We start from the raw sequence: 27,804 nt of genomic DNA on the forward strand, positions 1-27,804 counted from the left end.
CTTTCTCCCTCCTGAGAAGCAAGTCTTATTTCGGAAATTTTTGCTCTTTAATGGAACCCCCTGATCCTGGCAAGTATGGTGCCCCATCTGCTGCTGATAAGCATCTCTGTGATGCTATCCTCTGTAATAAAAGCTACTGGCCTAATGAAGTTCTTCCCAGTGATTTTCAGAAGATACTAGAGGGCCCATGCCCTTCAACTACCTCCTCCTTCACCAAGAAACTGGTTTCTCAAGTGAATGATGAAGTTCAGCTAGATTACGACCCTAGCACACATACTAAAAGAGGAACCAGAGTTTATAAAATCATTCCAGAATCGACCCAAGAGGGGTCCTCATCAGGGAAAAAGAAAGGTAGGGGTAAAAATACAGGTAATGCTACCAATGTCCCTCATCTGGTTCACAGAAATAATGCTGGACTAGTTGAGAAACCAGCCCCCAAAGCTCCCAAAGTTAGTGACTTTTTTCATGAAGTTTTTCCAGAAGAGGAAAATCAGAGGTTGAAGAAGCTAGCCAAAAATGGAAATATGGAGAGACCGATGGTCCCTAGAGTGCAAGCAAGTGCAGAGACCAGACCAGTGGAGCATAGTACTGTTTCTGTAGGTTCTAGTCCTCCTAGCTCTAGCCCACCAATCAATAAAAAATTAGCAGCAGCAGGAAAATTTGAAATTCTGTCCAAAATCGAAAATGGTGCTTGTGCTCTGTTTTCTGACGAGAAAGGAAGTTTCTTGGAAGTTGGACCTGCTGTTGCAGGTCAGAAAAAATAAGGAAAGGTCCTTGAGCCTGTAGACACCCCCATTTTGCTACGCTTTAAAAAGCAAAAGATTCGGTAGTATCATCGAGTCTTGAGTCCGTATTCAGCATTAGATTAGGCATCTATGCATTTTATGGTAGATTTCACCTAATTATGGGAGTTTTGAAGTTGATTCGCGATCCTGAAGGTCTCTAGGGGCTTCCTTTGGCCTCTGGAAGATGAAAGTTTAAGTTTCCAAGCAAATGAAAAAAACCTGCTATTTTTAGAATTTTCAGGGTTTCCCTCATTTTTGCCTATTTTGAACTGCAGGGGTATCTTGGTCATTCCCGATGTGTCTCATTTGACCCACGAGTTATATTTGAGAAATCTTGAGTGATTTTACAAATTTTGAAAAAGCTGCTATTTTTAGAAACTCATGGGGCTTCCACATTTTCGTCATCTTATGGATATTTCAATCATTTCTCATGTCCAAAACCATCTCGAGGGTACGACTGATGGATTAAGAGTAATTTCGTAAGATTTGGGAAAGCTGCTAAATTTAGATCTCTCAAGATTTTCTCTTAGTCTTGCACTTTGGGGGTATTTTAGACATTTCCAAACATATCATATTTAGTCCCTAAGTTGTGAGTCCGTTCATAAATTTTTGAAAATCTACTATTTTTATAATTTCTCAAGGTTTTCCCTAGTCTCGCCAAATTCTAGCACCTCGGGGTAATTTGGTCTTTTCCTGTGTAATTCTTTTGATCCCCGAAATATGTCTGAGAGATTATGAATGATTTCCTGAATTTTGGAAAACCTGCTAAATTTAGAATTTCTCAGGAGTTTCGCTTAATTTGGAAATTCTAAGTGTTGAGGGCATTTTGGGTATTTTCAGGGGATACCAAATGATCCTGTTTGATATTGCTCATCAAAAGGACCCAACTTTAAAAGTTTCTATTTTTGAAGTTTGATCACAAAGACTTTCCATTTTTAACATTTCCCTTTAGGGGTGAACCAATTTAAGGTTATTTTGGTCACATTTGGATGTGTAATTGTCAAATAGGGGCATTTTGGTCCGAAAAATTACTTTCCCAAAAAAGATGGTTCGATCATGTGTGAGGGATGCACCATAAATGTCAAATGGGTTGGGTCCATATATAGAATGTTGAATTTAGAAAGATTTTATTGAATTTTTACCGAAAAACCCAAAACCCGTGTGAAATGGCCCATTGGACTAAAGCCCGTAAAGATGGAGCTCATGTGGGGTCACCCATATGGGTCGACCACCATGGTGGGCGCCCCACATGGCTGACCCACATGAATTGAGCATCCAACCTTGATGATGTCACAATGGTGACATCATATTTGTTAAAAGAAAAATAAAAAGAATAAAAAAAAGAAAAGAAGGAAAGAAGGAAAAGAGGAATGATTGCTTAAAAACTATTTTCTTCCAAAGAAGCAATGTGGAATAAAGAATAGCATGTCTTGATTGACAATAAATTAAGATTGGAATCAAATCCAATTTGGAAACAAGAAAGAAAGCAAGCAAGAGGGGAAAATTGGAAACAAGCCAAAAATGAGAGCTCTCACATTGGGAACTACTATTTCTCTCTTAACCCTAGCTTTTTTGTATAAAAATCAAAGCAAACAATCCTAAAAAAGATTGGAAAAAGATCAAAATTCGTTTTTTTCTCTCTCCTCCGAAGAAGAAAAAAAAAATCTCTTTTCTCTTGAAGTGTGATCTCTCTCTCAAGGGCTCTTCACAAAAGGAATTCTTGAATTCCTTCTTCTTCTCCAAGGCATCACACAATCAAGAATTATTGGAGTGTTATTTGGGTCTTCTTCATCATATAAAAGGGTGCGACAAAGCGTATACCTCGGATCTACGCACCCTAGAGACAAGGAGCGCGATCAACGGTAGGATCTTTATCGTTGTAATATCAAAAGTAGAAAAGCATGCTAGGGTTTTATTTTTGATAGATCAAATCAATGAATTTTTTCTTGAAATTCCAGTATGTTATAATATAGATTATGAGTTTTCAAAATCCAAAATTTGATCCAAAAATTAAATTTCCTCCATTTAATAATGATTTTTTTTCGTTTTTTATTCAATATGGATTTAAATAGGATTATCAAAGCAAGTGTTCGAAAACGTGAGTTTCTTTAAAAACTGATATTTTTTGGGATTTCTATAAAATAAAATACTACTGGAAACATAATTTTCAATCACGGTTTGGCCGTTTTAATTTTCATTCTAATTTTCAAACAATAACTCCGAAAGGGGTTATTTCTAGATGAACGAATCCAAAAGTATATCAAACCATGTCCAAAATTTATAAAATTTTATTTCCAAACTAATGTTTTGATTTCCAAAATACCCAAAAATTTTCGGATTTTTTTGAATTTGTTTAATCCGGTTTTAAATGATTTTAAATTTCGGCCATTTTTAATAAAGATCAAAATATTTTAAAAATTAATGAAACTCTCCATAATTAATTTTCAATAATAAATTGAATTTTTCATGAGATTTTTTTTTCGAAAAAAGGTTTTTTATTTGTTCTCTAATCACTTTTTCGTTTTACGTGCCGTAATTCTTTTTCGTATTAAATTAGTAAATTTTTGAAATTTTTCTTTACAAACCAGTAACTTAGGTTACTGGAATGTTAGATAAAAATTTTAAATTTATTTTGCAAAGTTTTAATATGGTTTTGTAATTTATTTTAATAAATGGGTTTCAATTTCTATGAAACAAATTCCCCTTTTCTATTTAAAAATCGATTTTATGGAGACGATTTAATTTTTAAGTTTTGAAATTTTGATAGAAAATTTTATAATATATTATATATCTACTGAATTTTTAATTTGATTTTAGGATACTATTAGGTTTGCTTTTTAAGTAATTATTTGGTTTCATCCGATTTTTGTGTGAATTGAAATTGGCATCAAATCCTAATAAAAGTTCATGAAAGTCATACAGTAGTCTAATATCATGATTATCTTTATTCTGTGAAAGTTTGGATTAATTTGAAATTGATATGCTACAAGTTGATGTGTTAATCTATAATTTGATTTAAATTTTTGAAAATCAGAAATTAATATCAAATCTTAATGATAATTCATGAAATTTTCCCAGTAAGCTAAAATTATCCATATCTTGTTACTAAAAAAGTTTTAACTAATTTGGAGTTCGATTCCTTAGGGTTACTGTGTATTCCTATCAATCTGGTCTTAATGATATTAAATCACAATTTAATAGCAAACCAATACAAAAGTCAGAAAAAATCTCCAAAAAACCTTAAATTTTCATCATAAATTCAATCCCTAACTTTTTGAAACAGAAACCTTAGGGTTCAAAGATTGCCTTTGTAAATTGGCTATGCTGTGACAATTTAACTGCCGAGATCGTAACCATAATCGTATACTAATTGCGATCGATCCAGCATAATTGGAGTGCGTAATATAGTATGATATTGGCTCTCAGGTCCACTGTCCACGGAAATCCTGAGAAATATGCCAGGCAATAAGATACTATAATTTACGTGCTAAATTATACAAGGGTTGAGAGCACGATTTCCTTCCATGGTTGTGATTCGATGTCGAAATTTGTGAACCATAGAGCCTTTGGTATTCCTTAAATGTTTAGGAATCGAAAATCCTTGAAATCTAAAATTCATTAACTATAAGAACTTGAATCAATTCATCTCATGTCTTTCGGAACCGTTGGATTACGATTTCCGTCATAAGAACTATTAGAGCCCTATTTAGGAACACTTATGTCATGTCAAGTCCTAGGTGTTAGGGAGTCCTAGAGTTAGGAGTCCAGCCTCATCACGGGCGTTTGCTATAGATAACAACCGTGCCATAGATCTAGTTACACTAGTCACCTAAATTTTTCCTAAGACAAGCTTAGTTATCTAGGATATAGGTTAACCTGCATTAGTCTAAGGAACAACTTGCATTTAGATAAGAATCATATAGCATCTTAGTTGAAATCCTAGGATAATAAAATCCTCAACTTAAATTAAATAACTCCTCTTAAAACTGTTGAAACAGTCAAATCAGTCTAGATCGGTGTCTTAGTTGAGTTAGGCATAAGTAGCTTAGCTTAGGTGCACCGAACTACGTCGACTCTGATCCCAGTGAGGCTTGGGTACGTAGGCAGCTTGGATGTCTGATGGCATACCAACCGCGAGTCGGCTCCACAACAAATTGTGGGGTTTTGTATATTAATTTTCTTGTAAATGCTTAATTAAATCACTTAGGATTTTCCATGAAATTAGAATTTTAGGAGAACTTTCACTTAGATACAAATAAAGAAATCAAGATACACATTTAGGATTCACACTGAAATTAGATCATAGGATGCATGTCACGTAGTTTGCACACTAACAAAGAGTTGAATGAGCCATTTAAAATAAATTTAAAAGAGTTAACTTTTGGAATTGAAGACCGATTATCGGGCAGGAATGGTGCATGTGGTGGATAACTCCCCATACCTTCCATTCTTGTAACCAGGTAGCGAGTCTAGATTTCTGGTTAATTATGGGTCCTAGATCTCACATCTAGGTGGCGACTCTGTCAGTCTCTTTTATGTGGAATTCGGATTACCTTAGTGATCCCAAGTTCACATAAAAGATGAATTAAAATCAATACTAAAAGAGCACACGCCAATCGCGTGGGTACGAGAGACCAAGAGAGAGCGTGGCGGCTAGCGCCCCACCCCTCTCGCGGGATCGGGTCCCACAGAGCCCTGTGATACTGTGGAATCTGCAAGTGGGTGGGAAAATTCAAAATTACCACTGGGTAAAGACCTGCCTCCAGAAGCCTGGCCTTCCATTTGTCCTCTTGGTGACCTGAATACTGAAAAGCCCAATGTTAATGGTCTGTGGAGGTCTCTGTTTGAGCAGAAAAAGCAGAAAGAACCATCTAAGCTGCACTTCGATGACTCTGTAATGGAGGAAGGAGGTAATATGAAAATCTCCTTTCAGCTTGATGAGATCGAGGAGATAGGGAGCAAGTGGAACGACTCCTTAGTGGGATATTTCATAGGGAGACGACCGTACTTCTTAAATCTCAGGGAGAACCTGAAGAGGAAGTGGAAACTTAAAGAAGATCTAATGTTGTTTACTCTCAGCAAGGGGTTCTATTTATTTCAGTTCACCTGCTATGATGATTGTGAGGCACTTCTTGAATCAGGAGATCATTCTTATGCTAGGAGGCCTCTTATTCTCAGAAAATGGAGACCTGGAATACCACTGGAAAAGCTGAACCTTACTTCTGTGCCCATTTGGATCCGTTTCCCAGGCCTCCCTCTAGAGTTCTGGAGTGCGAAAGGGATAAGTAAAATAGCCAGCTTCATTGGGAATCCTTTGTATATGGATTCTAGAACAACTGAGGCATCAAGATTGTATTTCGCTCGGCTTTGTGTTGAGGTGGAGGTGGGTGCAGAATATCCTGAGACCATTCCCATTCACACTCCGTTTGGAGTCCATGTCCAAAGTGTCGAATATGATTGGAAGCCTACTGCCTGTAAAATTTGTCACAATTTCAGCCACACATCAGAGGCATGCCCCAAAAATATCAATCAGCCGGCTCTTAAAACTAAACAAGAATGGAGGCCTGTAAAATGTCCTCAGGTATCCTCAACAGAAAGTGGATCTGAAAAAATCAGTGGAATTATTCCCGAAATGGTTATTGACAGTGAGACTCCGAATAAGAAGGATGGTGATTTCCTTCCGCAAATGAATGATCCTACCCAGAAGTTTAAACTTCAAAATAGCTTTGCGATCTTGGAGGAAGAGGAGGAAGAAGGAGTCATGCATGAAGATGGAAGTGATGATGTGTCAGAGGGATGTATAATTCAGAGAGATAAGGGAGGTAGTACTGTCCAGAATTACAGAGAGGGGCTTTAAAGTATTTGTGATCCCTCTGAAATTAATGTCACTGCTGAAGATATAGCCCAATCCTTAACTCTAAGGGTTGAGAATGATGAATCTTGGAGCGTGGAATGTTTGGGGGCTCTGCTCCCTTATCAAGAGGAGGGAAGTTCGGTATCTATTGGAGACCACTAAAATTTCCCTTCTCTGTCTTACTGAAACTAAAGCTTATAAAAAAGATATGCTCTCTTTTGTTAATGAAATTGGTGAAGGATGGCGATGTTATGCGAATTATAATCACACTATTAAAGGTAGAATCTGGATTATATGGGATCCGCGGTATGTTCAGGTTAACATATTAGAAGATGCGTACCAATATATCCATGGTGAAGTTTAGTTCCTGCAGACAAATATAAAGTTCTTATTAACCGCTGTCTATGCGGCTAATGTGGGAGGTGAGAGGAGGAATCTATGGACTCAGTTAATTAGAATGGCTTCTGCTATATCAATGCCTTGGATTGTTGCTGAGGACTTTAATGTAACTAGATATCAAGAGGAACGGTGGGGTGGGGTTGGTCCCAATCTGAATCATGTTGAGGAATTCAAGGACTGTATTGATCAGTGTTACTTGGCGGATCTTCGGGCCTTTGGGCATACCTTGTCTTGGAACAACAACTCCGGCATTGGCGACTTGAAGTTTCGGATGCTTGATAGGGCTCTCGGCAATGATGAATGGTTTGCCTCCTTCCCTAATTCGTCTGCTGAGTATAAAAATCCGGGTCTCTCGGATCATTCTCCAATTGTTATCAGGCTTCAGCCATCAGCCTCAAGTGGAGGGAAACCTTTCAGGTTCTTCAATATGTGGTTGAGGGATACTTCCATTTCTGAATTAGTAGAGAAGGCTTGGGCAAAAGAAATTAGAGGTAACCCTATGTTTAAACTGTGTAAGAAGCTGCAAGAGCTGAAAAGGGTTATAAAAGAATGGAATTCAAAAAAATTTGGTCGTATTGATACTAAGATGGCTGATATCAGACAACAATTAGGAGACATCCAAATGCAGGTGGTTGCCAATCCGGCCAATGCAGCCCTGAAACAATAAGAAATTTCTACTAAGATTGAGTTTACTGCTACTGCCAAATTGGAAGAATCTATGCTACCAGAAATCCAGAGTCAATTGGCTAAATTTGGGGGACTCCAACAATAGTTTCTTCTATTCTGATGGGCAAATAACCACTGATAGCAAGGAGATTGAGGAGACTCTTATCACTTACTTCAAAGACATTCTCACTACTCAATCGGGGAGGACAGAGGAGACTACTTATAGTGTGCCTGATCCTGTCATTACCTTGAATAATGAGGAGATATGCGACCTTCTTCTGGCGTTCACTGAAGAGGAGATATGTATTACCATCCATGCCATGGATGATAATAAAACTCCTGGTCCTGATGGGTTTAATGGAGCTTTTTTCAAGAGCTTTTGGTATCTTATTGGCAAAGAGACGGTGGCAGCCATCCAGTATTTCTTCGAAATTGGCAAACTCCTCCCTTCTCTTAACTCTTCTTTTATATCCTTGATTCCTAAATGCAATAATGCCTCACCCCTGATCAGTATAGGCCTATATCCCTCTGTAATCATGTGTACAAGGTCATTACCAAATTGATGGCAAATAGGATGAGAAAAGTCATGCATAGGATTATAAATCCCTCCCAATCTGCCTTTATCAAAGGTAGGTTGATCCAAGAAAATGTCCTTCTGACCCATGATATTTGTCATAAGTTTCACCGGAAATCTAATGTCAAAGCCATGTGTGTCAAAATTGATTTGAAGAAGGCTTATGACAATGTTTGTCATGGGTCCCTTGTTCATTTCTTGAGAAAGCTTAGATTCCCTGATATCTGGTGCAAGTGGATCCTCCAATGTATTTCTACTCCTTCTTTCTCAATTTTGATTAATGGATCCCCTAGGGGGTTCTTCAGATCTTCAAATGGGCTGCGCCAAGGTGATCCGATATCTCCTCTTCTGTTCTGTGTTGTGATGGAGATGCTTAGCTGTATTCTTCACAAAGCTCAGCTGGAAGGAAGAATTTCTTCTCCCTTTGCTAGAGGAAACTATTGTATCAACCATTTATTCTTCGCTGATGATGTAATGCTTTTTGCAGATGCTAATCTTTCTAATGCAGCTGGGTTGACTCAATGCCTTCTAGATTTCAAGGATTGTTCGGGTCTTGAGGCCAGCCTGACCAAGAGTGAAATTTTCTTCTCTGGAATCCCTCCTTAGCAGAGAGTTCAGATCAGTAGTGTTATGGGCTTTTGTGAAGGGGTGCTGCCTGTTCGATATTTGGGGTTGCCTTTGGTTACTACTCGGCTGACTAAGGGTGACTGTCAGCCTCTCATTAGCAGAATTAGGAACAAGATTGCATTATGGAGTAACAAAAATCTTTCAAGGGCGGGGCGTTTGGAACTGATAAAAACTGTCCTGAGCTCCTTCCAGCTTTATTGGTCTGCAACTTATAATTTCCCGAAGGAAGTCCTGAATAACATTGAAACAATTTTTAGGAATTTCTTCTGGGCTGGGTGTTCTCTGCAAAAGAAGTTTATTCCGGTAGCTTGGGCAACTCTTTGCAGGCCAGTGGAAGTAGGAGGGGTCGGGTTAAGAAGACTGAAAGATGTGAACGAATCCTGCCAGTTAAAACTTCTTTGGAGAATAGTGCAAGATTGTAACACCCCATGGGTTCATTGGTTTAAAGAAAAATATATAAGAGGGAGATGTTTCTGGTCCATCCCCATGCCCTCATCTCCTTCCTGGGGAGCTAGGAGCATCCTCCAGCAGAGGCAAAGTGCTAAAAATTTCATTTGTTACGTGGTGGGGGAGGGGTCTTCTATTGATTTTTGGAAGCATCCGTGGCACCCAGATGGGACGCTCAATTCATCAGATGGTAGGCTTTTTAACCTCCCAAAAGAAGGATCTGTTAAAGAATTCTGAATGAATGGGACTTGGGACAAAATTCTGACCCAACCTCAATTTCAAGAGCTTAAGATTGTAATAAATTCTGGCTTGTTCTCCCAGAATCCCTATGACTACGCCGTTTGGAAACCTGCTCCTGATGGTGCTTTTAGCATCAAGAATGCCTGGAATCAAGTGAGAAAGAAGCATCCTGTTTTGGAATGGACATCTTCGGTCTGGTTTAAGGGTAGTATTCCTAGACAGAGCTTGGTTACCTGGCAAGCTCTTTCCTATAAATTGAGCACAAGGGATAGAATTTTGTTTATGAACCCTTCCAGAGAAACAAGATGCCCTCTTTGTAAGGTCAATCCTGAAACCATTGACCATTTATTCTTCAAATGCTCCTTCTCATCTTGGATTTGGAAGTCGATTTTATGGAGATTTACTCATAGGAGGAACCTGTTCCGAACTTTAGCAAAAGAGGAAGAGTGGATTAGGAGGAATTTCAGAGGAAGAGGGCAGACAGCTACAGCAATGAGAATAGCCTTTAACACTGCTGTTTATATAATTTGGCTGGAGAGGAACACTCGCATATTTGAAAACAAAGAGGTTCATAAACAAAGAATCCTTGCTGCTGCTCTAAATGCCATTAGAGACCGAGTTCTATTCCTTAACCTTGAGGATATTCAGTCCAGCAAAAATGAGGAAGTGTCAAAAAATTGGAACTTTCCCTACTTATATAGAAAAACTGATAGAAAGTTCTGTTCTTGGGTTGTGCCGGTGGGGGAAATGGTCAAATTAAATACTGATGGCGCTCTCAACTCAGAAGGTGCGGGGATTGGGGGGATTCTAAGAGATGGTAAGAGGAATATCATAGCCATGTTCTCTGTTGATAAACCTGTGGAAGAGATTCATGGGTTAGAAATGGAAGCAGTCCTACATGGCTTAGAGCTTGCTCACAGAAAGAATACTCAGCACATCTGGGTTGAATCAAATTCGATGATGACTGTGAAAATTATAGAGAAGATGTGGACTTGTCCTTGGAAGAAGATCCCTACTTTTGAGAAGATCATGAACCTGCTTAACAAATTCAAAAGCTGGGAAATCTCTCATATTTGGAGAGAGGCTAACCAAGCAGCTGATTACCTCTCAAAACCAAATTGCTCTATCAAAGGCGAAGATATTCAGCTGGTTTCTATTCCTCCAGATCTCCAGAACATTGTGTCCCTTGATTATGATGGGATGGTTTATTCTAGAGTGTAGTTGTCCCAATCTTGTGAAGAAGAGAAGGATGTGCCTTGCTAGCCGTTTGCAGATCTCTGTTGGGAGGGAGTGGTTATTCTTTCACATTCTTCAGCAGATTAGCTTAATGCCCCTATGCTACGTGTTGAAGACAAGTGTTGTTTCTAGATGTTGGTGCTGTAGTGCTATCTGTAGCCCACCTTGTGGCATTTTTCAGCAATCCACTTTGATTTTCTTACTGGCTATTTGCCTTTGTAGCCCTTGTGGCCCCCCTTTGTAATCCTTTCTATTGTTCTTAATATATCTGGTCGGGGTCTGCCTAACCCCAGCTTACCAACCAAAAAAAAAAATTGTTGCATTCCCTGTCCCTGTCCCCGCCCCGCCCCCGCTTCGGGGATTGTGGGGAATCCCCGCCGGGGAAAAAATCAGCGTACAATCTCCGCCCAATGAAATAAGAAATGTGAGAACTGCTTACGTATAAAATATAAGACAAACTTAAATCATAAGCATATTTTTGTGGAAAATGATTTTTGCACAACCTCAGTTGTCTTTTCTTCCTTAATTTGCTGTGAAAGCCTTTGGGAAATGAAATGATCATTTGATAGATCTTCAAATTTTAAATAAGTTATTTTTTATAAAGAAATGAATCGGGGCGGGACAGGGTCCTCCCCGTCTCCGCCCCATCCCCATACCGGGGAATTTTGTACATCCCCGCCCCGTCCCCGCCTAGATCGGGGAATCCCCGCCCTAACGGGGCGGATCCCCTGTTTTCCTGGTTAAATTGCCAGCCCTAAATTTGAAGACCTCCGATTGGTAGAAATTTCACCACTTTTAAACTTAAAATGAGAGAGTCGTGGAGGTTTTAATTTTGGGAGACGTTTTGCACACTCTTTATCAAACGGACCAGAACTCTCTTGTCCCACCAAATTTCGAAACGAGATTTCTTTCCCCTGAAACAGAATTTGAAGACCTCCGATTGGTAGAAATTTCACCACTTTTAAACTTAAAATGATAGAGTTGTGGAGGTTTTAATTTTGGGTGACGTTTCGCACACTCTCTAACAAACGGACTAGAACTCTCTCATCCCGCCAAATTTTGAAACGTGATTTCTTTCCCCTAAAATAGAATTTGAAGACCTCCGATTAGAAGGATTTTCACCACTTTTAAACTTAAAATGAGAGAGTTATGCAGGTTTTAATTTTGGGTGACGTTTCACACACTCTTTATTTAACAGATAATAACACTCTCATCCCACCAAATTTTGAAACAAGATTTCTTTCCCCTGAAAGAGAATTGAAAACCTCCGTTTGGAAGGATTTTCACTACTTTTTAACTTAAAATGAGACAGTTATGGAGGTTTTGAGTTTGGGTGGCATTTTGCACACTCTTTACAAAACGGACCAGAACTCTCTCATCCCACCGAATTTTGAAACGAGATTTCTTTCCGCTGAAAAAGAATTTGAAGAACTCCGATTGGTAGAAATTTCAAAACTTTTAAACTTAAAATTAGTAGGTTGTGGAGGTTTTAATTATAGGTGACGTTTAGCACACTTTTTAAGAAAACGGACCAGAACTCTCTCTTCCCACAAAGTTTTGAAACGAGATTTCTTTTCCGTGAAAGAGAATTAGAAGACCCACGATTGGTAGGAATTTCACCACTTTTAAACGTAAAATGAGATAGTTATGGAGGTTTTAATTTTGGGTGACGTTTCGCACACTCATTATGAATCGGACGAGAACTCTTTCATCCCACGAAATGTTGAAACGATATTTCTTTCCCCTAAAAAAAATTGAAGAACTCCGATTGGAAGAAATTTTACCAATTTTAAACATAAAATTAGAGAGTTATGGAGGTTTTAATTTTGGGTGACATTTCACACACTCTTTATAAAAAGGACCAGAACTCTCTCATCCCTCAGAATTTTAAAACGAGATTTCTTTCCCCTGAAAGTGAATTTGAAGACTTGCGATTGGTAGAAATTTCACCACTTTTAAACTTAAAATGGAGAGTTGTGGTGGTTTTAATTTTGAGTGACGTTTCGCACACTCTTTAGGAATCAGACCAGAACTCTCTCATCCCTGCCCATTTCGAAACGAGATTTCTTTCCTCTGAAAGAGAATTTGAAGACCTCCGATTGGTATAAATTTCACCACTTTTAAACTTAAAATGAGAGAGTTATGGAGGTTTTAATTTTGGGTGACGTTTCGCTCACTCTTAATGAATCAAACGAGAACTCTCTCATACCACTGAATTTTGAAACTAGATTTCTTTCCCCTAAGAGAAAATTTGAAGACGATTGGTAGAAATTTCACCAATTTTAAACTTAAAAGGAGGGAGTTAGGGCGGTTTCTATTTTGGGTGACGTTTCGCACACTCATTATAAAAAGGACCAGAACTCTCTCATCCCACCGAATTTTGGAACGAGATTTCTTTCCCCTGAAGGTGAATTTGAAGACCTGCGATTGGTAGAAATTTCACCACTTTTTAACTTAAGATGAGAGAGTTAAGGAGGTTTTAATTCTCATTGACATTTCACACTCTTTGTAAAACGGACCAGAACTCTCTCAACCCACCGAATTTTGAAACGAGATATCTTTCCCCTGAAAGAGAATTTGAAGACCTTCGATTGGTAGAAATTGCAGCACTTCTAAACATAAAATGAGAGAGTTGTAGAGGTTTTAATTTCTGGTGACGTTTCGCACACTCTTTATGAAACTGACAAAAACTCACTGATCCCTCCAAATTTCGAAACGAGATTTCTTTCCCATGAAAGAGAATTTGAAGACCTCCGATTGGTAAAAATTTCCCCACTTTTGAAATCAAAATCAGAGAGTTGTGGAGCTTTTAATTTTGGGTGACGTTTCACACACTCTTTTTGAAACGTACCTTAACTCTCTCATCCCACAAAAATTTGAAACAAGATTTCTTTCCTCTGAAAGAGAAATTGAATAACTCTGACTGGTAGAAATTTCACCACTTTTAAACTTCAAATGAGAGAGTTAAGGAGGTTTTAATTTTGTGTGACATTTTGCACTCTCTATATAAAACGGACGAGAACTCTCTCATCCAACCGAATTTTGAAACAAGATTTCTTTCTGCTGAAAGAGACATTGAAGACCTCCGATTGGTTGAAATTTCACCACTTTTAATCTTAAAATGAGAGAGTTATGGAGGTTTTAATTTTGAGTGACGTTTCGCAAACTCTTTATAAAACGGACCAGAACTCTCTCATCCCACTAAATTTCGAAACTCGATTTCTTGCCCCTGAAAGAGCTTTGAAGACCTCCGATTGGTAGAAATTTCACTACTTTTAAACTTAGAATGAGAGCGTTGTGGAGGTTAATGTACTTTTAATCGGCATTCACTGAATCAAAGTTTCAGTGCCAATGTTTACCACTTCAATTTCATCTTTGAAAGGCCGGGATTGGTGCTCCTCCTCTTGTTCAAGTAATTGCTGTGACCCAAGTGGAGTTTCGTCAATTTTGTCCTCATTTGAGGAGGGAGTCTTACTTTAAGATCAGAAGCATGCTTAAGAAACAGACACAAGCGAACTATTGGAACTGAAATTTTATTTAAAGAAAAAGCTATTACATCTGACGACCTATCCTGAACATGCTCAGGATTCACAACTCTAAATAAAAAGAAAAGCAAAAGATAACTTGCCTGGACTAGGCATTGACCTTGAACTGTAAGACCGGACTCAACAATTGTACTGACCATGATGACTGACTCAACATAAAATAGTAAGTGACTAAAACTTTAACTGCTGCAACTGTCTAGCTTCGGAGGCTCGGCGAAAGCTGGCTCATAAATGGTGCTTTCACCTTCTGATTCTTTTCATTGTAATCAGACTTGTGCTTCTTTGAACCCTCAGTTATCTAAGCATTGCGATCGGCTGACGGCAGTACTGCATGATTCGGGTAAGCTAATTTCTTTCACCAATCAACTTTTGGATTCTGAATTTTAAGGCAATGCAAAATCAGTAAGGTGGCCAGGGCCTCTATGGTATTCACAATACTGGTCCATTCTCCCATTTGCTGGTAAAGGATTAGGAGGAGCCCTAATGCCAGGTAGGGTAATGAGGCCTGAAGCTAACCCTTGCTGCAAAATGACTGATGGTGGAAACGGGAGAGGGGTAAATTCCTTCTTGAGCGCTTGCTTAGGTGTAGCCGTTAACTGATTGTAGTTGAATAGCATAGGATTTTGTAGCTCGTTGATATTTTTTGAAGTACAATTGCCCCCGCTATAAGCCCCATGTGTTGTGGCCACTTTGATTTCCTGACCTATGGAGACCGGGCTCAATATATTTCGACCCATCATTGTACACTGCTGGTCGTGATTATCGTGAGATTTTCTCTTCATTTGCTCAAACCACGGTTTGCGGTCATCAGGAAAGGATGGAGTTTCGCCGCTTGACAAAAGATTTTGAGGGTCGAGGAGCTCCATGTCTATAAGGTCTTGAATATCACATTTCAAGCTGAGGCATTTATCAGTAGCATGACCAGGACGTAAATGGTAATCACAAAATTCTTTCATTTGGAAGGTCCTAGGAAGAGGATTAGGAACATGCTCTGGTCCCAATAGTGTTATCATTCTTTCCTTGAGCAACCATTTCAAAGCATCAGGTCGCGAGATCGCAAGTCAGTAAATTCTTTTTTAGGAGTTTCAGATGGTGGCTCTTGATCATATTCAAGAATTAAGGGCCCGACAGAATCCTGCTGGTGCTGGGAGACAGAGTTTCTGGTAACAACATCCTGGACCTTGGCATTTTTGTCAGCGAAATGTTCAGAACTTTGGGACTGACAATACCAGGTTTGCATTTGTTGCTTCATCTGATGAACTTCTTCTGTTAGCGCAGCCATTTGTCTAGAGAGGTTCACAATTAGTTCTTCTGAACCCATAACCATGGAGAGGCTCGGATTTTTGCCCTTAGAAACAACCGTGGTTGGACCAAAATTCTCAGTAAGTTGAGCTTTGATGAATTGATTTTCTTCCTTCAATTCCTTCATCTGTTGGACGAGCTGGGTCAAGGCTTCCATGATGTAAGAGAGCTGTGAATTCTTCATAGAGTCTGCCATGAATATGGAAGGAGAGGATTAGAGACGCTTCCAAAGAAAATGGGGAATTAGCTTCCTCAGTGACCACGAATAGATTCAAACCCAAGAAGCTTTCCTGGATTTTCAGCTGTGAACAATCCTGACATGGAAACAATAAGAACGGTATATAAGCTTGACATTCAAGGAGTGTTCATTCTCAATGACTGAAAAAAATATTACACATTTAAGCAAGTAATTGGGACAATAGAATGAATCCTAAAGGACCAAGACATGACAATGATGACAGATTCGTATAGGGGAATCCCCCTAGTTCAAGGATTATGAGAGTGAACTCTGAAGGACTTAGCAAAATATTCTTGGAAAAGGTTGCCCTTAGAGTAAGAAAAAACTAAGGGTACAAGTACGATCAGATCATCAAGATTGCACAATCAAATGATTGAGACACAATTCCTGCCAATTGAGGAAGGGAATGAAGACATAATCGAATCCCACAAGAGGCGAATGATAGACACATGATCAAAAGATTAGATGAGATTACATAAGATCACTTTCAAAGGGTAGATCAAGAATAACTAATCCTATGAGATCTTAGGAAAGATGGGATTTATATCCTAACCCCAAAGGGAAAAAATTTTAATCTCTGTACATTTTAACAGTGTTACCTGAAGGCATAAAACCCTAATCCTAATCTAGCGGAGTGGAGAGAGGATCTCGGCTCATGACTTTGTATGTGTACCTAAGGACCGATCGTAGCCATTGGAAGATGGACCACGGCCTAATCTAGACACCAATGGGTAGGATATCCTAAGCTAGGCTCACACACGTGATGCACATGTGTTCGTATACTACATGCATGTGTGGGTTAATCTAGGAGTAAGGCCAAGAGTTCCCTTAGCGCGAATCCATGTTCAATATACTGTACCAGTGTCCGGCGTATCAGTACGTGAACAAGAGATCCGTTTACGTACCATAAAGGTACTAGGCTAAGGGTGGAAGGCTTCTCTAGCACAGAGGCACCAGGTGATGAAATCCCAGTCAACCATGCTAGATAACACTCCGGGTTCCTAAAATAGGACGTGTGTGCATGTAAGATGCAAGGGTTTAGATGCAAGTGATGTAAGTGTGTGCAATAAGTTCGCGTAATCTATGATGCCTTCAGGTTTTGTTAGATTAAGTTTGAGTACGAAGTAATGAGAAAATAAAACAAGACAGACAAACTAATCTAGCAAACATATAAGATATAGAGTTTTTATGAGCCAGTTAAATTAAATTCAAATGAGTTATCCTTCAAAATTATAATGAAGTTAGGTGGTCCCTAGCAGAGTCGCCAAACTGTGGGATCCGATCCCGCGAGAGGGGTGGGGCGCGAGCCGCCACGCTCTCTCTTGGTCTCTCGTACCCACGCGATTGGCGTGTGCTCTTTTTATTATTGATTTTAATTCATCTTTTATGTGAACTTTGGATCACTAAGGCAATCCGAATTCCACACAAAAGAGACTGACAGAGTCGCCACCTAGATGTGGGATCTAGGACCCATAATTAACCAGAAATCTAGACTCGCTACCTGGTTACAAGAATGGAAGGTATGGGGAGTTATCCACCACATGCACCATTCCTGCCCGATAATCGGTCTTCAATTCCAAAAGTTAACTCTTTTAAATTTATTTTAAATGGCTCATTCAACTCTTTGTTAGTGTGCGAACTATGTGACATGCATCCTATGATCTAATTTCAGTGTGAATCCTAAATGTGTATCTTGATTTCTTAATTTGTCTGGATTCAATCTAGATGAAAGCTCTCCTAAAATTCTAATTTCATGGAAAATCCTAAGTGATTTAATTAAGAATTTATAAGAAAATTAATATACAAAACCCCACAATTTGTTGTGGAGCCGACTCGCGGTTGGTATGCCATCAGACATCCAAGCTGCCTACGTACCCAAGCCTCACTCGGATCAGAGTCGACGTAGTTCGGTGCACCTAAGCTAAGCTACTTATGCCTAACTCAACTAAGACACCGATCTAGACTGATTTGACTGTTTCAACAGTTTTAAGAGGAGTTATTTAATTCAAGTTGAGGATTTTATTATCCTAGGATTTCAACTAAGATGCTATATGATTCTTATCTAAATTCAAGTTGTTCCTTAGACTAATGCAGGTTAACCTACATCCTAGATAACTAAGCTTGTCCTAGGGAAAATTTGGGTGACTAGTGTAACTAGATCTATGCACGGTTGCTATCTATAGCAAACGCCCGTGATGAGGCTAGACTCCTAACTCTAGGACTCCCTAACACCTAGGACTCGACCTGACGTAAGTGTTCCTAAATAGGGCTCTAATGGTTCTTATGACGGAAACCGTAATCCAACGGTTCCGAAAGACATGAGATGAATTGATTCAAGTTCTTGTAGTTAATGAATTTTAGATTTCAAGAATTTTCGATTCCTAAACATTTAACGAATACCAAAGGCTCTATGGTTCACAAATTTTGACATCGAATCACAACCATGGAAGGAAATCGTGCTCTCAACCCTTGTGTAATTTAGCACATAAATTATAGTATCTTATTGCCTGGCATATTTCTCAGGATTTCCGTGGACAGTGGACCTCGGAGCCAATATCATACTATAATTTACGCACTCCAATTATGCTGGATCGATCGCAATTAGTATACGATTATGGTTACGATCTCGGCAGTTAAATTGTCACAACATAGCCAATTTACAAAGGCAATCTTTGAACCCTAAGATTTCTGTTTCAAAAAGTTAGGGATTGAATTTATGATGAAAATTTAAGGTTTTTGGAGATTTTTACTGACTTTTGTATTGATTTGCTATTAAATTGTGATTTAATATCATTAATACCAGATTGTTAGGAATACACAGTAACCCTAAGCAATAGAACTCCAAATCAGTTACAACTTTTCAGTAACAAGATATGAATAATTTTAGCTTACTGGGAAAATTTCATGAATTATCATTAAGATTTGATATCAATTTCTGATTTTCCAAAATTTAAATCAGATTATAGATTAACACATCAACTTGTAGCATATCAATTTCAAATTAATCCAAACTTTCAAATAATAAAGATAATCATGAGACTAGACTACTGTATGACTTTCATAAACTTTTATTATGATTTGATGCCAATTGAAATTCACACAAAAATCGGATGAAACCAAAGAATTACTTAAAAAGCAAACCTAATAGTATCCTAAAATCAAATAAAAAATTCCAGTAGATATATAATAGATTATAAAAGTTTCTATCAAAATTTCGAAACTTAAAAATTAAATCTCCTCCGTAAAATCGATTTTTAAATAGAAAAGGGGAAGTTGTTTCCTAGAAATTGAAACCCATTTATTAAAATAAATTACAAAACCATATTAAAACTTTGCAAAACCAATTTAAAATTTTTATCTAACATTCCAGTAACCTAAGTTACTGGTTTGTAAAGAAAAATTTCAATAATTTACTAATTTAATACGAAAAAGAATTACGGCACGTAAAACGAAAAAGCGATTAGAAAACAAATAAAAAAACCTTTTTTCGAAAAAGAAATCTCATGAAAAATTCAATTTATTATTAAAAATTAATTCTGGAGAGTTTCATTAATTTTTAAAATATTTTGATAGTTATTAAAAATGGCCGAAATTTAAAATAATTTAAAACCGGATTAAACAAATTCAAAAAACTCCGAAAATTTTTGGGTATTCTGAAAATCAAAACATTAGTTTGGAAATAAAAGTTTATAAATTTTGGACATGGTTTTGTATACTTTTGGATTCGTTCATCAAGAAATAACCCCTTTCGGGGTTATTGTTTGAAAATTAGAATGAAAATTAAAACGGCCAAACCGTGATTGAAAATTAAGTTTCCAGTAGTATTTTATTTTATAGAAGTCCCAAAAAATATCAGTTTTTAAAAAAACCCACGTTTTCTAACACTTGCTTTCATAATCCGATTTAAATCCATATTGAATAAAAAACAAAAGAAAATCATTATTAAATGGAGGAAATTTAATTTTTGGATCAAATTTTGGATTTTGAAAACTCATAATCTATATTATAACATACTAGAATTTCAAGAAAAAATTCATTGATTTGATCTATCAAAAGTAAAACCCTAGCATGCTTTTCTACTTTTGATATTACAAAGATAAAGATCCTACCGTTGATCGCGCTCCTTATCTCCAGGGTGCGTAGATCCGAGGTATACGCTTTGTCGCACCCTTTTATATGATGAAGAAGGCCCAAAGAACACTCCAATAATTCTTGATTGCGTGATGCCTTGGAGAAGAAGAAGGAATTCAAGAATTCATTTTTGTGAAGAACGCTTGAGAGAGAGATCACACTTCAAGAGAAAAGAGATTTTTTTTTTCTTCTTCTTGGGAGGAGAGAGAAAAAAATGAATTTTGATGTTTTTCCAATCTTTTTTAGGATTGTTTGCTTTGATTTTTATACAAAAAATCTAGGGTTAAGAGAGAAATAGTAGTTCCCAATGTGAGAGCTCTCATTTTTGGCTTGTTTCCAATTTTCCCCTCTTGCTTGCTTTCTTTCTTGTTTCCAAATTGGATTTGATTCCAATCTTAATTTATTGTCAATCAAGACATGCTATTCTTTATTCCACATTGCTTCTTTGGAAAAAAACCTTTTTTAAGCAATCATTCATCTTTTCCTTCTTTCCTTCTTTTCATTTTTTTATTCTTTTTATTTTTCTTTTAACAAATATGATGTCACCATTGTGACATCATCAAGGTTGGATGCTCAATTCATGTGGGTCAGCCATGTGGGGCGCCCACCATGGTGGTCGACCCATATGGGTGACCCCACATGAGCTCCATCTTTACGGCCTTTAGTCCAATGGGCCATTTCACACGGGTTTCGGGTTTTTCCGTAAAAATTCAATAAAATCTTTCTAAATTCAACATTCTATATATGGACCCAACCCATTTGACATTTATGGTGCATCCCTCACACATGATCGAACCATCTTTTTTGGGAAAATAATTTTTCGGACCAAAATGCCCCTATTTGACAATTACACATCCAAATGTGACCAAAATAACCTTAAATTGGTTCACCCCTAAAGGGAAATGTTAAAAATGGAAAGTCTTTGTGATCAAACTTAAAAAATAGAAACTTTTAAAGTTGGGTCCTTTTGATGAGCAATATCAAACAGGATCATTTGGTACCCCCTGAAAATAACCAAAATGCCTACAACACTTAGAATTTCCAAATTAAGCGAAACTCCTGAGAAATTCTAAATTTAGCAGGTTTTCCAAAATTCAGGAAATCAGCCATAATCTCTCAGACATATTTCGGGGATCAAAAGAATTACACAGGAAAAGACCAAATTACCCCGAGGTGCTAGAATTTGGCGAGACTAGGGAAAACCTTGAAAATTCTAAAAATAGCAGATTTTCGAAAATTTATGAACGGACTCACAACTTAGGGACTAAATATGATATGTTTGGAAATGTCTAAAATACCCCCGAAGTGCAAGACTAAGAGAAAATCTTGAGTGAACTAAATTTAGCAGGTTTCCCAAATCTTACGAAATTACTCTTAATCCATCAGCCGTACCCTCGAGATGGTTTTGGACATATGAGAAATGATTAAAATATCCATAAGATGATGAAAATGTGGAAGCCCCATGAGTTTCTAAAAATAGCAGCTTTTTCAAAATTTGTAAAATCACTCAAGATTTCTCAAATATAACTCGTGGGTCAAATGAGACACATCGGGAATGACCAACATACCCCTACAGTTCAAAATAGGCAAAAATGAGGCAAACCCTGAAAATTCTAAAAATAGCAGGTTTTTTTCATTTGCTTGGAAACTTAAACTTTCACCTTCCAGAGGCCAAAGGAACCCCCTAGAGACCTTCAGGATCGCGAATCAACTTCAAAACTCCCATAATGAGGTGAAATCTACCCTAAAATGCATAGATGCCTAATCTAATGCTGAGTACGGACTCAAGACTCAATGATACTACCGAATCTTTCGCTTTTTAAAGCGTAACTGAAATTAACAAGAGGGGGGGTGAATTGAATTTTAACACTAAATTACCCCTTTTGAAAATTACTTGTGAACCTAGTTAGAATTTTTATTCTTTAAATTAGGTTTTTGGTTAGTGCAAGTAAGATTGAAAACAAAAGATATACCAAACCAAAAACAAGAATGAAAGTACAAAAATGAGAGATGACACACCGATATATAGTGGTTCGGGCAAAGCCCTACTCCACTCTTCTTAAGATCGTCCTTAAGGATTTTCACTATTGGAGACCTCCACGATGCCCGGCTCCGAGGCGGTTACACTTCCAAGGGATATTAAATAAGGATGCCTTTACACCTTTACAAGAGACTCTCCTTCTCCGCCGAGTTCTAAGCGGTGCTCCCTAGGGTATTAAGGTAGGATGCCCTAATCACCTTTGCAAGAAATGAAGATTTAATAGCTTGGCTTCTTCTTGAAAGCTTGATGCTCTTTGTAGACCCTTGATTGATCTTCAATGATGGTAGTTGCGAGTGAAAGCTCTAAATATCCTAACTCAAGAAATTTGCAAGTGCAAGGCAAGTTTGGGAAGAAAACAAAATCTTAAGAACAAATGGATTGCAAGTTTTCTTTAATGCTCAAGGAGGTTTTCAAATCATCAAGAGAGAGGAGATGAATCCTCTACATGTTGTATATATAGCATTTCCAAAGAATATGACCGTTTGGGGGTGGGAATATCAAAAACCACAAAATAATTCAAATCCCAACGGCTATTTTTTGAGCTGTCGCGAGGTTCTCGGAGTTCCGAGAAATATTCTCGGAGTTCCGAGAGAACGGCCAGAAGAAATAAAATTTCTACTGGACCATTTCTCGGAGTTCCGAGAAAATGTCCAGAAGCTACTGGACCTTTTCTCGGAGTTCCGAGCTCGGAGCTCCGAGAAAAATCTCGGAGTTCCGAGAAGCCTAAAAATCAGCATATTTTGAGTTTTTATTGCTTGTTTGATTTTTGGCTTTTGGAACTCAACTCCTATGATAATTTTGGAATGTTTATGAGGGTCCCAACATGTTGGTCCACCACATAATCATTCACTAAGCCTTTAAAGTTCATTAAGTGTTTTTGAAAACTATTTTTAAAACACTTTGCCTTGACTTGAAAATCTAAAGAGAAGGGATGTACAATGATATCTATGCAACTTTCAATTTCTCTTTAGTCTTGGTCTTCAATTGATCTTCCATTTTGTGTATGCTTGCTTGAGAGATGAGGTGAGCTTCACTTAGCTCCTTTGACTCTTGTATGGGACATCTCCAAGCATGACCATGTAGTGTGTTGGTTTCTTCAATGATCAATCCTATCTTAAACACAACACTTCAAAGCAAATTGATTAGTATTAAAAAAAAACACAATCAATTATGTTTAGAATCATCAAAACAAGATTGGAGAGTAGACCCTTGGGCTTACAATCTCCCCCTTTTTGATGATGACAAACAAAATTGATTATGAGGTGTGTGTGGAGTGACAAAGTAGGCAAGTGAATGCTGGAACTCCCCCTCAATATATGCACACAGAAAAATGATAGCAATTATAAGCATATGGTGCATATAGTCAATTGAATAGATAATCAATTTCAAACTTCTCCCCCTTTTGTCATCGACAGAAAGGGTGTAAAAAAAATAAAATAAAGCAATTTAGGAGTAGATAAAGATTGAGTTAGGTACTCCCCCTAAATCAATGCTTATGGTATAAAAATATATAACCAAGTAATGCACATATACCTGTTCATGATCGAGATGTTGACATATGTCAAAAAGTTAGGTATTTTAATTAAAGTGAAGGTACCTCTCCAACTTAGAAAACTAAGAAGGCTAAGAGTACCAATTGAGTGGTTTTTAAGATTAATATTTGACATCTCATTCATGTAGATACTACCAAACAAAGATGATATATATAAATACTATATAGATAAGCTAGTGAAAGGCACAAAGTATTTATTTGGCAATTTCTTTGACTTGATCCGCACTCCAAATGTTTAAGGCACTTCGGATATAGCAAATTCTATCATCACTAAGGGGTTTTGTAAAGATATCTGCTAATTGATCTTCAATGTTGATATATTTTAAGCAAATATCCCCTTTTTGTGAGTGATCTCTAATGAAGTGGTGCCTAATCTCAATATGTTTTGTTCTTGAGTGTTGTATGGGGTTCTTTGTTAAGCTTATAGCACCGGTGTTGTCACATTGGATGAGAATATTTTCCATTTTAATTGCATAGTCCATCAATGTGCTTTTCATCCATAGGACTTGTGCACAGCAAGCTCCAGCTGCCACATATTCTGCTTCTGTTGTAGACAGAGCTACTGAATTTTGCTTCTTGCTAAACCATGAAACAAGTGATTTACCCAAGAATTGGTAAGTCCCACTAGTGCTTTTCCTATCCACTCTACATCCAGCGAAGTCTGCATCTGAATATCTGATGAGAGTAAAGGAAGATGATCTTTCATACCATAGTCCTAGACTTTGGGTTCCTCTTAAGTACTTGAAGATCTTCTTGACTGCCGATAGGTGAGACTCTTTTGGATCCGATTGAAATCGAGCACAGAGACAGACAGTAAACATAATGTCTGGTCTGCTGGCTGTCAAATAGAGTAAGCTACCTATCATACCCCTATACATCTTCTGATCCACAGATTTGCCAAATTCATCCTTTTCTAGCTTAGCAGTAGTACTCATGGGAATTCTTGATGTCTTACTGCTATCCATGCCATACTTCTTTAATAACTCCTTTGTATATTTTTCTTGATTTAAAAATATTCCATTTTTGTATTGTTTAATTTGGAGTCCTAAGAAGTAGGTTAACTCACCCATCATGCTCATTTCAAATTTATTTTTCATTAGAGTTGCAAATTCATCACACAATTTTTGATTAGTAGAGCCACAGATGGTATCATCCACATAGATCTGGACAAGAAGGATATCTTGATTTTCTCTTTTGATAAATAATGTTTTATCCACCTTTCCCATCTCAAAACCTTTTTCAACTAAGAAAGTGCAAAGCCTCTCATACCAACCTCTAGGAGCTTGCTTTAATCCATATAAAGCTTTATCAAGCCTGAAGACATGATTTGGGTGTTTGAAGTCTTCAAAACCTGGAGGTTGCTCAACATACACTTCCTCTTGGATATAGCCATTTAGGAAGGCACTTTTGACATCCATTTGATATAATTTAAATCCTTTATGAGATGCATATGCCAAGAGTATCCTAATAGCCTCCATACGGGCAACAGGAGCAAATGTCTCATCATAGTCTATTCCCTCCTCCTGATTGTACCATTGGGCTACAAGCCTAGCTTTATTTCTAGTGATAATTCCATTTTCATCCAATTTGTTTCTATATACCCATCTCGTGCCAATGACTGGATGATCACTAGGTCTAGGCACTAGCCTCCACACTTTGTTCCTTTCGAATTGACTTAACTCTTCTTGCATAGCCATCAACCAATATTCATCCTTTTCAGCTTCTTTGATGGATTTAGGTTCTAATTCGGATAGGAACGCCAAATTGTTACTCACACTACGATAGTATGATCTAGTTCTCACTGGCGATGTGGCATCACCTAAAATTTGGGATTCATGATGATCTACCAATGTTCTCCTATCCCTCGGTAATGAGTTATCATTTTCATTTTCTACTTCCTCACTAGGTAATGTATAACTTGTAAATGCATGAGGAGGAGCACTTAATATAGGTAAAAGATGTTCAATGGGTTCATCCTCATCATGTGGCATTTCGTGAGGTGTTGGCTCTCTCTCATCAAATGTCACATGCATGGATTCTTCGACAACTAGGGTTCTTCTATTAAATACTCTATATGCCTTGCTATGTGAAGAATACCCTAAGAATATTCCATCATCCGACTTCTTATCAAATTTGTGTAAATTATCTTTAATGTTTAAAATGAAGCATTTACATCCAAACACTCTAAAATAGCTTATATTTGGTTTCAAGTTTTTCCAAAGCTCATAAGGTGTTTTCTTAGAAATTGGCCTTAACTATACCCTGTTTATGATATAGCAAGCGGTGCTAACTGCTTCCGCCCAAAAATATCTAGGGAGATCATTTTCATGCAACATAGTTCTAGCCATTTCTTGGAGAGTTCGATTCTTTCTTTCTACAACTCCATTTTGTTGAGGTGTTCTAGGTGCGAAAAAATTATGTTTTATGCCATATTCATTACAGTAAGTGTCAAAATGTACATTTTCAAATTCCGTTCCATGATCACTTCTAATGTAAGAGATAGCAATACCTTTTTCATTTTGTATTTGATTGCACAATATAAGGAAGTTTTCATAAGTTTCATCTTTGTGTGCTAGAAATATGACCCATGTAAATCGTGAGTAGTTATCCACAACTACAAACACGTACCTCTTTCCACCTAGGCTACTTGTCTTCATTGGTCCAAAAAGATCCATATGAAGTAGCTCCAAGGGGTAGGAAGTTGAAATCATATTTTTAGGTGCAAATGAGCTCTTCAATTGTTTTTCTAATTGACAAGTTCTACAAATGTGATCTTTGGTGTATTTGAACTTAGGCAATCCTCTAACAATGAATTTTACTTTTCCATCTATCTTATTTTTAACAATGCATTTGTCGGGATTGAAGACTACTTCAAACCCATTATCACATAATTGACTAATGCTAATAAGATTATGGGACAAGCCATCAACAAATAGTACATCATGTATGGGAGAGGTAGAGTTACCTATGGTGCCTTCACCTTTGACTTTTCCTTTCTTATCATCTCCAAATGTAACGTCTCCACCATCCTTGAGTGATAGGGATGCGAATTGAGTAAGGTCTCATGTCATGTGTCTAGAGCATCCACTATCAAGATACCATGTGTTCTTCTTGTTATGGCTTTTAAGGCATACCTACATATGAATAGGCAAGTGAGATCCCTTAGGTACCCAAATCTTCCTAATCTTGCTATGTTCATTTATTTTCACTTTAGAGTTCAATTTGATTTTATCTTGTTTAGCATGCAAGCAAGAAACCTTGTAATGACCTTCTAGACCACAATAAAAATAAATTTTGGTACTACTACAAGAAGCCTTTTCAAGTTTGTTTTTATAGTTAGATATTGTAGTATTCCATTTATGTCCAAGTCTACTTTTGTCACTTGACATTCTTTGTATATTAACTAGCTTATCCAATTTCAATGAACTATTTTCAAATTTTTCAAAAAGTTTTTTTAGTTCATCATATTCAAAAGATAGTTTACCATTTTCATGCTTTAGCTTGTTGTTTTCATTAGAAAGTTCTTGTCGGTTTTCATTTAAGATTTTGATAGAAGCATTTAACTCATGAATTTCTACTTTGTATTTTTCATTTTTATCATCTAAAAATTCATGATCTTTCTTTAACCAACCAAATTCTTTTGTCATGTTAGCAAGAGAATTTTCAAGTGATGCAATTTTATCAAATTGAATTTCAAGTTCATCATTTGCATTTTGTAAGGAATCTAGAACTTCTTTTAAGACAATGACATCATTTAAAGTGTTTACCTCGTTATTGTCGTTTGTTGAGGCTATGAAGCACACGTTCCTTGCTATCAAGCAATCTTCGCCATCATTTTGTTCGCCTTCGCTTTCAATTTCCTCATCTCAAGTGGCGGTCATTCCTTTCTTGCCTTCTCTTCTCTTGAAGCGGTTGGTTGAAGAAGGCTCATTGTTGAGTGGACAATCGGGCGAATGTGTCCAAGCTTCTTGCAACCGTAGCATTGGGGTTGAGAAGATCCATCACCAAGTTCTTCTTTCTTCTTGAATGGAGGATTGGTCCTTCTATTTCTCATGCCTCCCATATTCCTTTGCAAGAATTTGATCCTTCTTGTTAGGAGGGCAACTTCATCTTCCATGTCTTCCTTTGCATCTTCATTTTCACCTACATTACAAGCAAAAGCAATTC

At 37.4% G+C, this 27,804-nt stretch overlaps 1 protein-coding gene across 1 annotated transcript; it reads left to right on the forward strand.

Annotated features, from left to right (window-relative positions):
• The first annotated feature begins 9,589 nt into the window (after positions 1 to 9,589).
• LOC143850349 (uncharacterized) lies at positions 9,590 to 10,813 on the forward strand. Its single transcript, XM_077359608.1, has one exon. It carries the CDS (start codon positions 9,590 to 9,592, stop codon positions 10,811 to 10,813), a length of 1,224 nt encoding a protein of 407 aa, XP_077215723.1.
• The last annotated feature ends 16,991 nt before the right edge of the window (positions 10,814 to 27,804 follow it).

Source organism: Tasmannia lanceolata, unplaced genomic scaffold, assembly GCF_043159265.1.
Source record: "Tasmannia lanceolata isolate RefF3 unplaced genomic scaffold, GAP_Taslan_0.1 ptg000018l, whole genome shotgun sequence".
NCBI classification, from domain to species: domain Eukaryota; kingdom Viridiplantae; phylum Streptophyta; class Magnoliopsida; order Canellales; family Winteraceae; genus Tasmannia; species Tasmannia lanceolata.

Coding starts and splice junctions, on each gene's coding strand:
- LOC143850349 (XM_077359608.1), top strand. CDS start 9,590: ATGAATGGGACTTGGGACAAAATTCTGACCCAACCTCAATTTCAAGAG.